The sequence below is a fragment of the Notolepis coatsorum genome (genome assembly GCF_963971535.1).
Source record: "Notolepis coatsorum genome assembly, chromosome: 7".
Lineage (NCBI taxonomy): Eukaryota > Metazoa > Chordata > Actinopteri > Aulopiformes > Paralepididae > Notolepis > Notolepis coatsorum.
Window position 1 is genome coordinate 125,778,588 of NC_140171.1, and position 13,436 is coordinate 125,792,023.

The following is a 13,436-nucleotide window of genomic DNA, read 5'->3' on the forward strand; positions in this document are numbered from 1 at the left end:
ACCAGCTATAACATCCTAGCAACCACCTATAACACCCTAGCAACCACCTAGAAACACCCTAGCAACCACATAGAACACCCTAGCAACCACATAGAACACCCTAGCAACCAACTAGAAATACCCTAGCAACCACCTAGAAACACCCTAGCAACCACCTATAACACCCTAGCAACCACCTAGAAAAACCCTAGCAACCAGCTAGAAACACCCTAGCAACCACCTATAACACCCTAGCAACCACCTATAACACCCTAGCAACCAGCTATAACACCCTAGCAACCACATAGAAACACCCTAGCAACCAGCTATAACACCCTAGCAACCACCTATAACACCCTAGCAACCACATAGAACACCCTAGCAACCAACTAGAAATACCCTAGCAACCACCTAGAAACACCCTAGCAACCACCTATAACACCCTAGCAACCACCTAGAAACACCCTAGCAACCAGCTAGAAACACCCTAGCAACCACCTATAACACCCTAGCAACCACCTATAACACCCTAGCAACCAGCTATAACACCCTAGCAACCACCTAGAAACACCCTAGCAACCAGCTATAACACCCTAGCAACCACCTATAACACCCTAGCAACCACATAGAAACACCCTAGCAACCAGCTATAACACCCTAGCAACCACCTAGCACCTACCTGTTCTCCCTAGCATTCAACCTTAACCCATAACCACCCTCCTCCAACCCACCACCTTTCCCCCTGCCCTACGTTCTCTCCTCTCCTGCCCCCCCCCCACCCCCCTTGGTTTTCCCTTACTCTCTTCCCGACTGTCTCCCCTACTCACTCCCGTATTTGTTATCCGTTACTCATGGTTTTATGTTCCTGTGTATTCTTATTTGTTCTCCGTTTCCCTGTGGTTCTATGTTTCTTTGTTTTCTTTGTTTATTTTTTGCCTATTGTCAGCGACTTTGGGTCTTTGAAAAGCGCTATACAAAATAAATGAATTATTATTATTATTATAACACCCTAGCAACCACCTATAACACCCTAGTGTAACCACCTATGTCTGGCTATTATATGTCTGGCTATTATTCAGGGTGTCTAACGTTAATCTTTTGCATTCCCTGTAGTCATGAGGACGTTGTAACCAGTTGACCGCTCTTGATCATCCCTCCCGGGCGCGTCTATGCCTTCTACAACGCTGTTCGGTTTCCGGGTTCCTCTGATTGGCCACTAAGCCCACGTGACCCTACGCTAGCACGCCCCCCTTATCGCCGCCAGTTATCTCGTACGCCCGCGCATGCGCATGAGCCGCGACAAGCGCCTTCAATGACAGAGCTCTCATATTTGCGAATGCATAAACTATATCTTAAATTATGGCTATGTGTCTAATATGGCCGTCGCTTATCAATGACTTGTTTTGTTTACATCAGGGTGAACGCTGTTGCATTCGCAAATATGAGAGCCAGCAATACGCAGCTCCAGTTAACCTAATTTATACCGTAATGAATCATTAAAAAAATATACCGTTAACTGGAATATGTTGTTTCTTTACACATATGTTGGATTATGTAATTGGTTTGTCATGACAAACCAATAAAAAATCGCTACTTTACATCAGGGTGAACGCTGTTACGCTGCCACCACCCACTTCAATGACAGAGCTCTCATATTTGCGAATGCATAAACTATATCTTAAATTATGGCTATGTGTCTAATATGGCCGTCGCTTATCAATGACTTGTTTTGTTTACATCAGGGTGAACGCTGTTGCGCGCCACCACCCACTTCAATGACAGAGCTCTCATATTTGCGAATGCATAAACTATATCTTAAATTATGGCTATGTGTCTAATATGGCCGTCGCTTATCAATTGACAGAGCTCTCATATTTGCGAAAGCAACAGCGTTCACCCTGATGTAAACAAAACAAGTCATTGATAAGCGACGGCCATATTAGACACATAGCCATAATTTAAGATATAGTTTATGCATTCGCAAATATGAGAGCTCTGTCATTGAAGTGCTAGCGTAGGGTCATGTGGGCTTAGTGGCCAATCAGAGGAACCCGGAAACCGAACAGCGTTGTAGAAGGCATAGACGCCTCCCGGACATGGACACTTAACGTGCGGTTCTCTTTGATCATTCCTACCCCGACATTGACTGTTAACTTGCTGCTCTCTGATTCTCCTTATCCAAAACATTGACGTCTCATAGCGAGACAGGATACAGGTGCCGGCAGGGGGCGGTGGTGGTCGCTGGGCAGGAAGGACATCAGGAGAAGAAGAAATGGTTCATCGCACGGTGCAGCGGGGAGGGGCTTCCTCTTTGGTGTTCTACACGGAGGAGGAAGGACGTCTACAACGGGAGCACTAGCGAGTCAGCATGCGAGGAACAGACTCAGCTACAAAACGGGTTATCCTAGAAATCCATGCGGTAGTTGAGCGTTTGATTAATGCGCCAGATAAACTCAGTTCCACAACGGGTTATCCTAGAAATATCTGCGGTAGCTTAGCGTTTGGTTCATGTGCCAGAGACACTGTGAAGGAATCAACAGGCGAGCATCGCCGAAGACCAGGTGGTAGACATTGGCCACCTTGCGTTAGCTGTGTATAGGCGTCATAGCAGGAGGGTTCAACACGACCCACAGTTTAGCTGTGTTTAGGCGAGTACCACAGTTTAGCACGCGTGCCGGCCCACCTCTTCAGCCCAGCAGAGGACGCCACTACACTGCACGCTTCTCCAGCCTCTCCAAGCCGTTGCCCAGCATCACCTGCCCCAGCGTCTACTCCGCCCCGCTGGCTGTTATCGCGGGATCTCCGTCGGCCATCTTAGCATCCGGACTAGTGGTGCTGAGGTTGGGCCCGTCATCTTGGATAAGTATCAGCGGTGTAGGAAAGCCATGTTAATAAGACTACTTTGTTCTGTAATAGCCCTTTAATATGTCGTCGTTGACAGGAAAGGGTAATTGATTTATGCCAGTGTATTCGTTCAGCGTGATGTGCTAGTGTTGCACTCTAGTCTTCTGATAACGTTACTGGCCCTTTAAGAGTTTCTCCGTTGGAACGTGTGCACAAGCTGTTCTCTGTGCTGCTGCCCGACGGTGCGGCTGTTGCAGCAGTAAGATCTTTCCCTTTGAGGAATGTGTGCGTAAATGACACGTGAGTACGGTACCTATGTTTAGTCCTGCCTAATTCATCCCTTCAGCTTACTCTACCTTTACAGTATGTTCACATTGTTCTATTCCTGTTGACGTTGTTCCCTCTGTTATTGAAACACTGCGCCGTTAGCTTAGCTACACGTTAGCCAACCTAGGTTCCCCCTGCTATGATATGCTGCCTGCTAGTGATGCTGCGTGGTTAGCTTAGCCGCACGTGAGCTAGCCTAGGCTATATAACTCACTCACTACTTCTAGTGAATAGAATGTATCTTTACACCCGGTTTACAGTCCGCCTACCTATATATTGTTTACATGCACTGCATGAGTAATCCCCCTGCATAGGCTATGTAGGTCATATCTAATAACTCCGGTTAAGTGAATGTCTTGGCTACTAGTTGCACTGTATTGCTAATGAATATTATTGCAGCTATAGACCACATGTTTATGACATTATGTTTATGTGCGCCACTACTGTGTTTACTAATGTATACTGTATTGTATTCCTTTGTGTTTACTAATGTATACTGTATTGTATTCCCTTGTAGACTACCACACACACCTTTCTGTTCCCAAATACAACCAATACCTGCAGCACGCCTCTGTGTGATTCTTTAATCGGAGTTACAACGCCATAGTGTCCGCCAGCTCTATCAAACGCAACCCGTGGAGGCCCTAGCCCTCCGTTTCATGGTCCTTCGAAGCCGGATAGAGCTCCTCCAAGACGCTATGGCAGACCAGGACACCACAGAGACCACCGCTCACCCGCAGAGAGAGCGCCACCTATCAAGCCACCTACGTGACCTCGAAGTGGGATATGAACCTGAACTCAGTACTCAGATCAGTCAGTACTCGGATCAGTCAGTACTCGGATCAGTCAGTACTCGGATCAGTCAGTACTCGGATCAGTCAGTACTCGGACCAGTCAGTACTCGGATCAGTCAGTACTCGGATCAGTCAATTCCTAGACCCACCATAAGGTCAGGTGTTGGCTCCCATCGTTCCTCTGGGAGTGTACACCGACCACATGCTCTCTCACCAGTCCAGGAAGCTATCCTTCAGGAGCACATCCACTCCCTGGAGCTTGAGGAGCTACAGCGCCAGGTACAAGAAGACGGCAACGCCGACCTGGAGCGCCAACGCTTACAACGCGAGTGCCAACGCTTACAACGCCTACAGCAGGAAGCACAATGTGCACGGGAAGCTATTGTTAAACGCCTGGACAGGCAGAAGCGGCTTAAGAAGAAGGAGAAGGAACTTCAAGTAGCCAAACTGGTCACCTCACTTCTTCAAGAGTCAAAGATGAGGGCTCTTGTGCGTGCAGCAGCATCTGAGCCGACCTATTCACCACCTGGACAACAGCACCACGTAGTGGCACCTGTGCCTCTAGCCCTTCCTACCGTACCACAGAACGTGCATCCCCCGCCGGCTAATCCAGCCGCCATCACTCCAGTGATACACCATCCAGCACAGGCGACGCCTCGCCCTGCTGCTCCCCCTGTGTCGCCAACCCAGCTCCCAACATGCCTGGTTCAATTGAGCAACCTACAATCTCACACAGGGCCCCCTGTAGCTACTCACAGTACCCAGAGTCCTACCTATGGTGCGACCATCCCTAGTACTCAACCCAGTACTCAACCCAGTACTCAACTCAGTACCCACCCAACCTAGTACTCAACTCAGTACCCAACCTAGTACTCAACTCAGTACCCAACCTAGTACTCAACTCAGTACCCAACCCAGTACTCAACCCAGTACTCAACTCAGTACCCAACCTAGTACTCAACTCAGTACCCAACCTAGTACTCAACTCAATACCCAACCTAGTACTCAACTCAGTACCCAACCTAGTACTCAACTCAGTACCCAACCTAGTACTCAACTCAGTACCCAACCTAGTACTCAACCTAATACTCAACCTAGTACTCAGCCCAGTACTCAACCCAGTACTCGACTAACTCAACCTAGGAACTCTCCCAGTCCTCCGCTCCCTGCCGTTGAAGACCTCTCTTCACGGAAAGATCTCGTCCAAGCAACAGTCAGGTCCCTTCACGGTGCGGCTGATGCCCAGACCACCGATCAGCCTTATGAAGCAGCGGACTTCCTCAACGCTGAGAAGGTCCTCCTTAAACGAGCCCAACTGGACTCACTCCCAGAGGAGATCAAGGCCCTCAAGTCTGACCGACCTCTTCCCCCAGACAGTCGTTTGAGCTCTCTATCTCCGGAGTATGACAAGGCTACATGTCTCCTCAGAGTAGGCGGTAGGCTGCACAGGGCCGAGAACTTGGAGATGGATGACATTCACCCAATCGTCTTGGATCCACATCACCCCCTGACAAAGCTGATCATCCAAGATTATGATCAAACTCTTCTCCACCCCGGGCCTGAGAGGGTATTCGTTGATCTTAAATCCCGATTCTGGGTTCTATGTGGAAGAGAAGCAATCCGCAAGCATCAGCACACCTGCCGAGAACGTCATCTGCGCCGAGCAAAGCCCGACACGCCTAAAATGGCCGCCCTTCCGCCCTGTCGCCTGCGTCTCTACAAGCCCCCATTCTATTCCACCAGAGTAGACTGTTTTGGGCCATTTCACACCAAGATAGGGCCCCGGAGAAGCAGAAGCGGAGGAAGGACGGCAAGAAACAGTCACTCGGCCAGGTGGCCCTCATCGTTGACCCGCGGCTTCCTCGGGCACTCTGGTGTGCACGGTGGTGTAGTGGTTAACACTGTCGCCTCACAGCAAGAAGGTCCAGGGTTCGATTCCCGCTTGGGGACCAGGTTTCCATGATGCCAGTTACCCAGGTGGGGTATCTCACAGGCCTTTCTGTGTGGAGTTTGCATGTTCTCCCCGTGCTCGCAAGGGTTTCCCCCCCCGATAAGATAAACCCAATGGAAAAACATGCACAACAATAGATCGCTAGCGCTGTGGCGTCCTTGACGAAGACGGACAGGAGCACTTGGATTGGTCCCCTGGCGCGGCTCACGTTGACGCCTGTCTGCTCCCGGCTGCCTTTGGGGGGGAAGGACGACGGGATGGGTTAATCGCAGATACGAATTGCATGCATGCATCGCATGTGTGCCGATTGATGACCTCGGAGCAGGTCCTAAATTATTATTATTATTATAAGGTCACTCAGACGAACCCTGGAACTGACGGGCGCATCCGCACCGCAGCTGTCCAGGTGAAGGACAGAACATACCTGCGCCCTGTGTCCCGGCCGGTGCAGCTCCCGAGTCTCCCGGATACAGAGGACCCCTGAGACTTTCCTGTTTAGTTCAAAAGGTCTAAGTAGACTTTTGGGTGCGGCTGTGTAGGAAAGCCATGTTAATAAGACTACTTTGTTCTGTAATAGCTCTTTAATATGTCGTTGTTGACAGGAAAGGGTAATTGATTTATGCCAGTGTATTCGTTCAGCGTGATGTGCTAGTGTTGCACTCTAGTCTTCTGATAACGTTACTGGCCCTTTAAGAGTTTCTCCGTCGGAACGTGTGCACACGCTGTTCTCTGTGCTGCTGCCCGACGGTGCGGCTGTTGCAGCAGTAAGATCTTTCCCTTTGAGGAACGTGTGCGTAAATGACACGTGAGTACGGTACCTATGTTTAGTCCTGCCTAATTCATCCCTTCAGCTTACTCTACCTTTACAGTATGTTCACATTGTTCTATTCCTGTTGACGTTGTTCCCTCTGTTATTGAAACACTGCGCCGTTAGCTTAGCTACACGTTAGCCAACCTAGGTTCCCCCTGCTATGATATGCTGCCTGCTAGTGATGCTGCGTGGTTAGCTTAGCCGCACGTGAGCTAGCCTAGGCTATATAACTCACTCACTACTTCTAGTGAATAGAATGTATCTTTACACCCGGTTTACAGTCCGCCTACCTATATATTGTTTACATGCACTGCATGAGTAATCCCCCTGCATAGGCTATGTAGGTCATATCTAATAACTCCGGTTAAGTGAATGTCTTGGCTACTAGTTGCACTGTATTGCTAATGAATATTATTGCAGCTATAGACCACATGTTTATGACATTATGTTTATGTGCGCCACTACTGTGTTTACTAATGTATACTGTATTGTATTCCTTTGTGTTTACTAATGTATACTGTATTGTATTCCCTTGTAGACTACCACACACACCTTTCTGTTCCCAAATACAACCAATACCTGCAGCACGCCTCTGTGTGATTCTTTAATCGGAGTTACAACGCCATAGTGTCCGCCAGCTCTATCAAACGCAACCCGTGGAGGCCCTAGCCCTCCGTTTCAAGCGGTGCTCTGAGTGTTGAAACGTGGTCGGTAGACAGTCCACTGTGTGGCGCAGGCTCTGTAAGAGTGAAGATAAACGGTGCTTTGAACGAACGCTGGAGAGCAGTGTATAGGGGCGCCCCAACCATTTCAAGCCGGCTTTAGATAGGACTTTATTTGATAAATGTGGGCCCACTGTTAATTTCTTTTGAGTGTGATAATAACGTGTTCTTTTATAAAATTCCCATTCTGTAACCCCTTTATCCCTCCCCCTCTTCCTCCCCTCTCTCCCCACCTGCGGAGTAGCGGAACAGTATATATAAACCCTTAAAGGGAAGGTGTTGTTACTGTGTCTAGCCCAGTGTGGGAAGCACTTTAGTCTGTGTTACAGAGCGAGAGCACTAGGTGCCCAGGGCGTAAATAACTTGAATCAGACTGTAATTAATTGTAACTTGAATCAGACTTCACTAAAGAACACTGAATGGGAGCACTGTGTGTGTGTCTGTTACTGAGTCTGTTGTCTTAACCCTTTTCTGCCCGGGTAATGCCCATTATTATTTAACCCTTTCCCCACCCCTGCCTATAGTTCATTGTTAAAGGTCTCTACAGGTCATTAAGGAAGGGTACTGCTTTGGGGAGCGAAAACATCATCCATCTTACTGCCATCAGGTGTGGGAGGGCTCAGGAAGTATTGGGGGAAGTGGGGGTGTGTGGGGAGCTACTGCTGATCGCCCTGGAGGGCAAGAAGGACCAGAGTACCATCCCTAGGTCAGTGAATCCTAGGCCCCATCCGCTCCTGCTGCTCGACCTCCACTTCGACATTCCTGGCCTACAGTCGGGGATCCAGCTAGACTCAGCTCTGCTGCATCCCGCTACCAGGTAGCCGTGTACAACCACTCCCATAAAGCAGGGATAATCCACCCTGCTACACTAGCAACCACCTAGTAACACCCTAGCAACCACCTAGAAACACCCTAGCAACAACCTATAACAACCTAGCAACCTCCTAAAACACCCTAGCAACCACTTAGAAACACCCTAGCAACCAGCTATAACACCCTAGCAACCACCTATAACACCCTAGCAACCACCTAGAAACACCCTAGCAACCAGCTAGAAACACCTTAGCAACCACCTATAACACCCTAGCAACCACCTAGAAACACCCTAGCAACCACCTAGAAACACCCTAGCAACCAGCTATAACACCCTAGCAACCACCTAGAAACACCCTAGCAATCAGGGGGAAAAAACATTCTGTTTATGTAAGCCTAGTCAGTTTTTGTCTTTGATATTACGCTACAATTATGCTATAGGCCACATAACCTGATGTTTTGAACATGAACATGTATTCAACTGTAGAAAGGCCTCATGTATTTGAATGTGGATGATCTATTATAGGCTACTTGAAGCTGTTGGCCAGAATCGTATACTGTGCTGTAGCAGCTGATAATGTAATGTTAGCCAACAACTCAAGGCTGGACTAGCTGTTTTTTCGGCTTCGTCTGAAGAGTGAAGACACCTGGTTTGCAGCAGAAACAAAGCTATAGTCTCTGGCAATAGGTCCAGACAGTTATCGTCTGGTCATCATTGAGCAGCATCCAAGTCTTCTCGCCTGCCTGCTGCCTCCATCCATTGCGTGTTTTCGAATGAAATTGATTGGGCTCGTTTGCATGCATATTGTCCAGTATTAGAAATAAAGCTACAGTTACTTCCAAATGCAAACCGGGTTTAGGGGATGCCGCTACATATCTAACGTTACAAGCTGGGAGGGACCCATGCGGTCCACACCCATACACCCCTACTGTCATTGTTTCCATGTCTTCCTTCCCCATTTGGAAAAAATTAAATAATAAAAGGAGCAAGCGAAAAGCAATGCAAGAAAAATGCTATTGTCTTACCAAATTTAGGGTCCTGGGTTTTCTCCTCCATTTCCATTCTAACAGACGTACTCTGGATTCACACTGCTGCCGATCAAATATTCGCCTGGACAGTTACCATGGAAATGTCGAAGAAAAAGACATCAATAACAGTCACAGACTCCCCATTCGCGGTCAATGTGTGGCATACAATGATGCATTTCATTATACGAGAGGGAGGCGAATGAGCCAATAAGAAAAGAAACCCCGTAACTGACAACGTTCTTGGCGTATTATAATGCGCGCAGGCGGGGCCAAAACCATTCCTCTGTTGCCGCTATACTTCAAAGGAATGCGAATAGCGTGTTTGTGTATGTATGTCTTGTTGTTAATGAATAGAGCCATTGTGATGGTTGTAAATTATATGCTTTATTTTTATCTACCCGAAGTTCAATGGGTTAAAGGGCTACAATTATTGCGTTTTGTCCCCGCCCCCACACACACACTCACACACACAAACACTCACACACACACACTACGTTTTTTTGGTAAACTTTTTTTGCATAATCGTATCTCTCCTACGTAGAGAGTTGGACGACGACCCACTGTGCAGGCTGTGACGTACAGGCGAGTGTAGAGACAGCTCTGCATAGCAGTGTGACTGTGTGATCATCTCACACATATCCAAAAACTCTAATCAAATTAATTTCAATTTGGCTGAGTTGATGGGTTTGATTGAATATGTCCCCCAGCAGTGATGCCTTCAGAGGACTATGAGTCCTTGTAAATTACAGGGACACACAACACAAGGATTCGGTGTCCTCAGCTGACAGACACCATACTGCAGGACATAATTCAAACTCATTAAACTCATTAAACTCATTCAAACTCATTAGCTCTCAGTAAAAAAAACTAAATAAATGTGTGCAAACTGGTGTTTTGGTATATGTGAGAATGTGCAAGATAAAACATTAAAATAAAGCATAGTAATTTCAATCAATCCAAAAAGTAAAGTTGTATCAGTGTTTTGGTTTTTCAGAAATTGCAGGAATACCAACTAATCCAGACTGTGCGTAGCACTAGCAGGAAATATCCACATGAAACAATAATGGCTATGGAAAATGTTTCGTCTTCAAATGTTTAATTGGAGGTAGATAAAATCCTCTGCCTCCATGTGAATTAAATATCTGCCTCCATGTCAATTAAATACTTGAAGCCAAAACAAACGACTACATTTATTACACATCATCTTCAACGAAGAACAAACAATCAGTGGTGGTAATGTGAAAATGTTATTGTTGTTATTGTTATTTGACCTATTAATAAAATAAATAGTGAGAATGGGGATGAAATACATACTAATATAATATGACACAATTCTGTATGGGTATTATATATGCTAATATAGTCTGTCTTAACCTTGTGTTATGTGCAAATAAATAACAAAACAGTTTGTGTTAGGCCATGTGTCTCCTGGGTCTTTGTGTTTCTTGGGAGAATCATGTGTAAACATTTAATTAGAATTTGTTGACACATACAAAATAGGTCTGTCGATGTCACTCACTTTGGGGTACTTGAATGGAAAACCAGGCGATTTATTTTGCACATAATTAAGGCTCTAAACTGTTTTGCACACATTCATTTAGTTGACAGTTGACAGTTATTGAGAGTAAAGCCAAATGTACTAGGAGTTCAAATGTACAGCAATGCTTGGCCAAGGGTAGCTTCGCTAGTGTCCAAAGCTGGACAAAAATGGAACTGCAGGCATCGGGCGATGCCGACAACGTGTATGAGATAACAGCCCACGCAGAAGTCTAATTTGGCCTATAATGAGTTTGAATATCTTTAATATAATGAGTTTGAATATACCATGATGTCATTAGAGGACTCTGAATCAGTGTGTTGTGTTAATTCCAGCTCAATGAAATCATTGTAGATGAAAAAAATAGCAATCCCTATTTATTTATTTATTTCTATTTTCCATTCTCTTATAATTTAATTTAGCTGTAATTAGCACAACACAAAGACTCAGTGTCCTCTGTCCTCTGATGACATCACTGGTGACCATTATTCAAACTCATTAACTCTCAATAACTGTTAAACAAAGTGTGAGATTATGTCCTGATCACACAGGACCACACAGGACCACACAATAGTTTAGTCATTCAAATTCGCATTTTTGACAAATTTGACTAAATGTTATTTTAAGAAACGTATTTTTAATAATATTGAAAATTAAGTAAATTATTTCAGTGATGTGTGATAATGAATATCCTGGACAGCTCTATTTGTTGTATTGGTTATATTTCTAGTGGCTCGCGTCTTGCTTCGCCCTTCCTTATGGGATGTCCTCTGCGCATGCGCGCCTATTTGGAAAACTCTTCACATGTACCTTTACATCTACCTTACCACGCCCACCTCCGGCCACCATATAGCCCAGGTGGCGTGATCAGTTCCCCCTTCCTCATTTTCAAACGAAAAGTCTTGCTCACAGGCCAACTGCAGTTCTGAAACGTTAGAGTTTAATGATCAATTATGGCAGGACAGCCACCAGCGGGGAGGTCCTATTCAGGACTCCCAGGATGCTTTATGCGTTAGGTCGCCACATCAGGGTCCCCCTTGACCGGCGGTTTTGGGCGGCGGAGCCTTTGCGGCCATTGGATTTCAGCCAAAGCCCGGAGGATGAAGAAGAGGACGCAATGGAGATCCCCGGCCCCAGCGGCGTCGTGGAGGCGGGCAGGCCTCTTCTTCACTGATGGTGGACGACCTGCGGCGGAAGCTTTCCTCACAGACCCGGCACTTCCAGGAAGAGGGGCCAAGATCCGTGAGTGGGCAAAGCGGACAGTCGGTGGAGCTCGATTACGTGGGACCGGAGGCCTTCGAACCTCCCGTGAATCCTCTCCAAGACCTGGGGGACAACCCATTAAGTGTCTTTGGCGGGTCCCCATTTGGAGGAATGGGAGGCCCCCTCTCTATTTCCTCGATGGAGGCGTCAGGGCTGCTACCGCAACGAGACATTGCCCTAGAGGAAGAGAGACAGCAGAGGAACATGCAGTTCATCTTCCCTAGGGTAATGGCTCCCGATGACATGGTGGGGCACTTTTTTAAGGAGGACCCATGTGGCAAGCCTGACATGCTATGCCCGGGCTTCCCATCCATCAACCCTTATGTTGCCGTGGGCCGCAGGTGGTGCCGCACATTAAAGGCCTGACAAGGTCTTACCTGCCCGTTTTGGGGTAACTGCGTCCCATTACGCATGGTCGGAGTCCTACCCTCCGCTCCTCGTTAGGACGAATGTGGGGACTTGGACCCCCCGTGTTTTTGATGGTCGTGAAGGGGACCTCAGGGGGTACATCTATCAGGGCTATGCGCCCTGCTTCACCAGTAGAAATATAACGATATTATATGATAACTAGCTCAAGTTCAAGTTCAAGTTCTTTAATAGTTGTCATACAGAAGTACAGAATACTTTCATACAAAATGCTTCTTACTGTTACGCTCCAGAGACTGTGCTAGACAAGATAGTATCAAATAACATAATAACATAATATAGCATGAATTTAGAAGAAGAATGAGGTCACAGTTGTTCGGTATAGACATATGTACAATATTCTGAGTTACCATATAATATACAATACACAATACTATGCAGTGTACTAATGTACAGTACTATCTAGTGCAAAGCAGAAATGGGATGAGGTACAATTTTAGGTACAATTTACAGTAAGGTGTACGAGTTGTAGTGCAATCCTTCATCCATAAATATAAAGTGTGGGGAGTGGGTGCTACAGTGTGTTTGTTTAAAGTGAGTGTGTGCTATAAAGTGTGTGTAGTGGGTGCTACGGTGTGTTTGTTTAAAGTGAGTGTGTGCGTGTGGATGTGTGTGCTATGTGTGTTTGGTGGTTGTTGTTGTGTAGTGTTCATTCATTGTTCGTTTAGCAGCCTGATGGCCTGGGGATAGAAGCTACTTCTGAGTCTTTCTGTGCTCGCCTTGAGACTCCTGTGTCGCTTGCCTGACGGCAGCAGTTCAAAGAGGCAGTTGTTCGGGTGGCTCGAGTCCTTAATAATTCTCTTAGCCTTCCCCTTGCAACGCTTGTTGTAAATGTTCTGGAGAGTGGGGAGCCCCCCTCCAATTGTGCGTTCGGCTGAACGTGTCACTCTTTGTAGTCTGCTTTGGTCTTTTGCAGTGCTATTCCCAAACCAGGAGGTGA

At 46.8% G+C, this 13,436-nt stretch overlaps 1 protein-coding gene across 1 annotated transcript in view; it reads right to left on the reverse strand.

Annotated features, from left to right (window-relative positions):
- slc44a2 (solute carrier family 44 member 2 (CTL2 blood group)) overlaps nucleotides 1-9,431 on the reverse strand; it is a 64,246-nt gene extending 54,815 nt beyond the window's left edge. The window contains exon 1 of the mRNA XM_084317908.1: nucleotides 9,268-9,431. Within this exon, the coding sequence (XP_084174034.1) occupies nucleotides 9,268-9,304 (37 nt within the window). The 5' untranslated portion in view covers nucleotides 9,305-9,431. The remainder of the gene's footprint in view (nucleotides 1-9,267) is intronic.
- Between the last annotated feature and the right edge of the window lie 4,005 nt (nucleotides 9,432-13,436).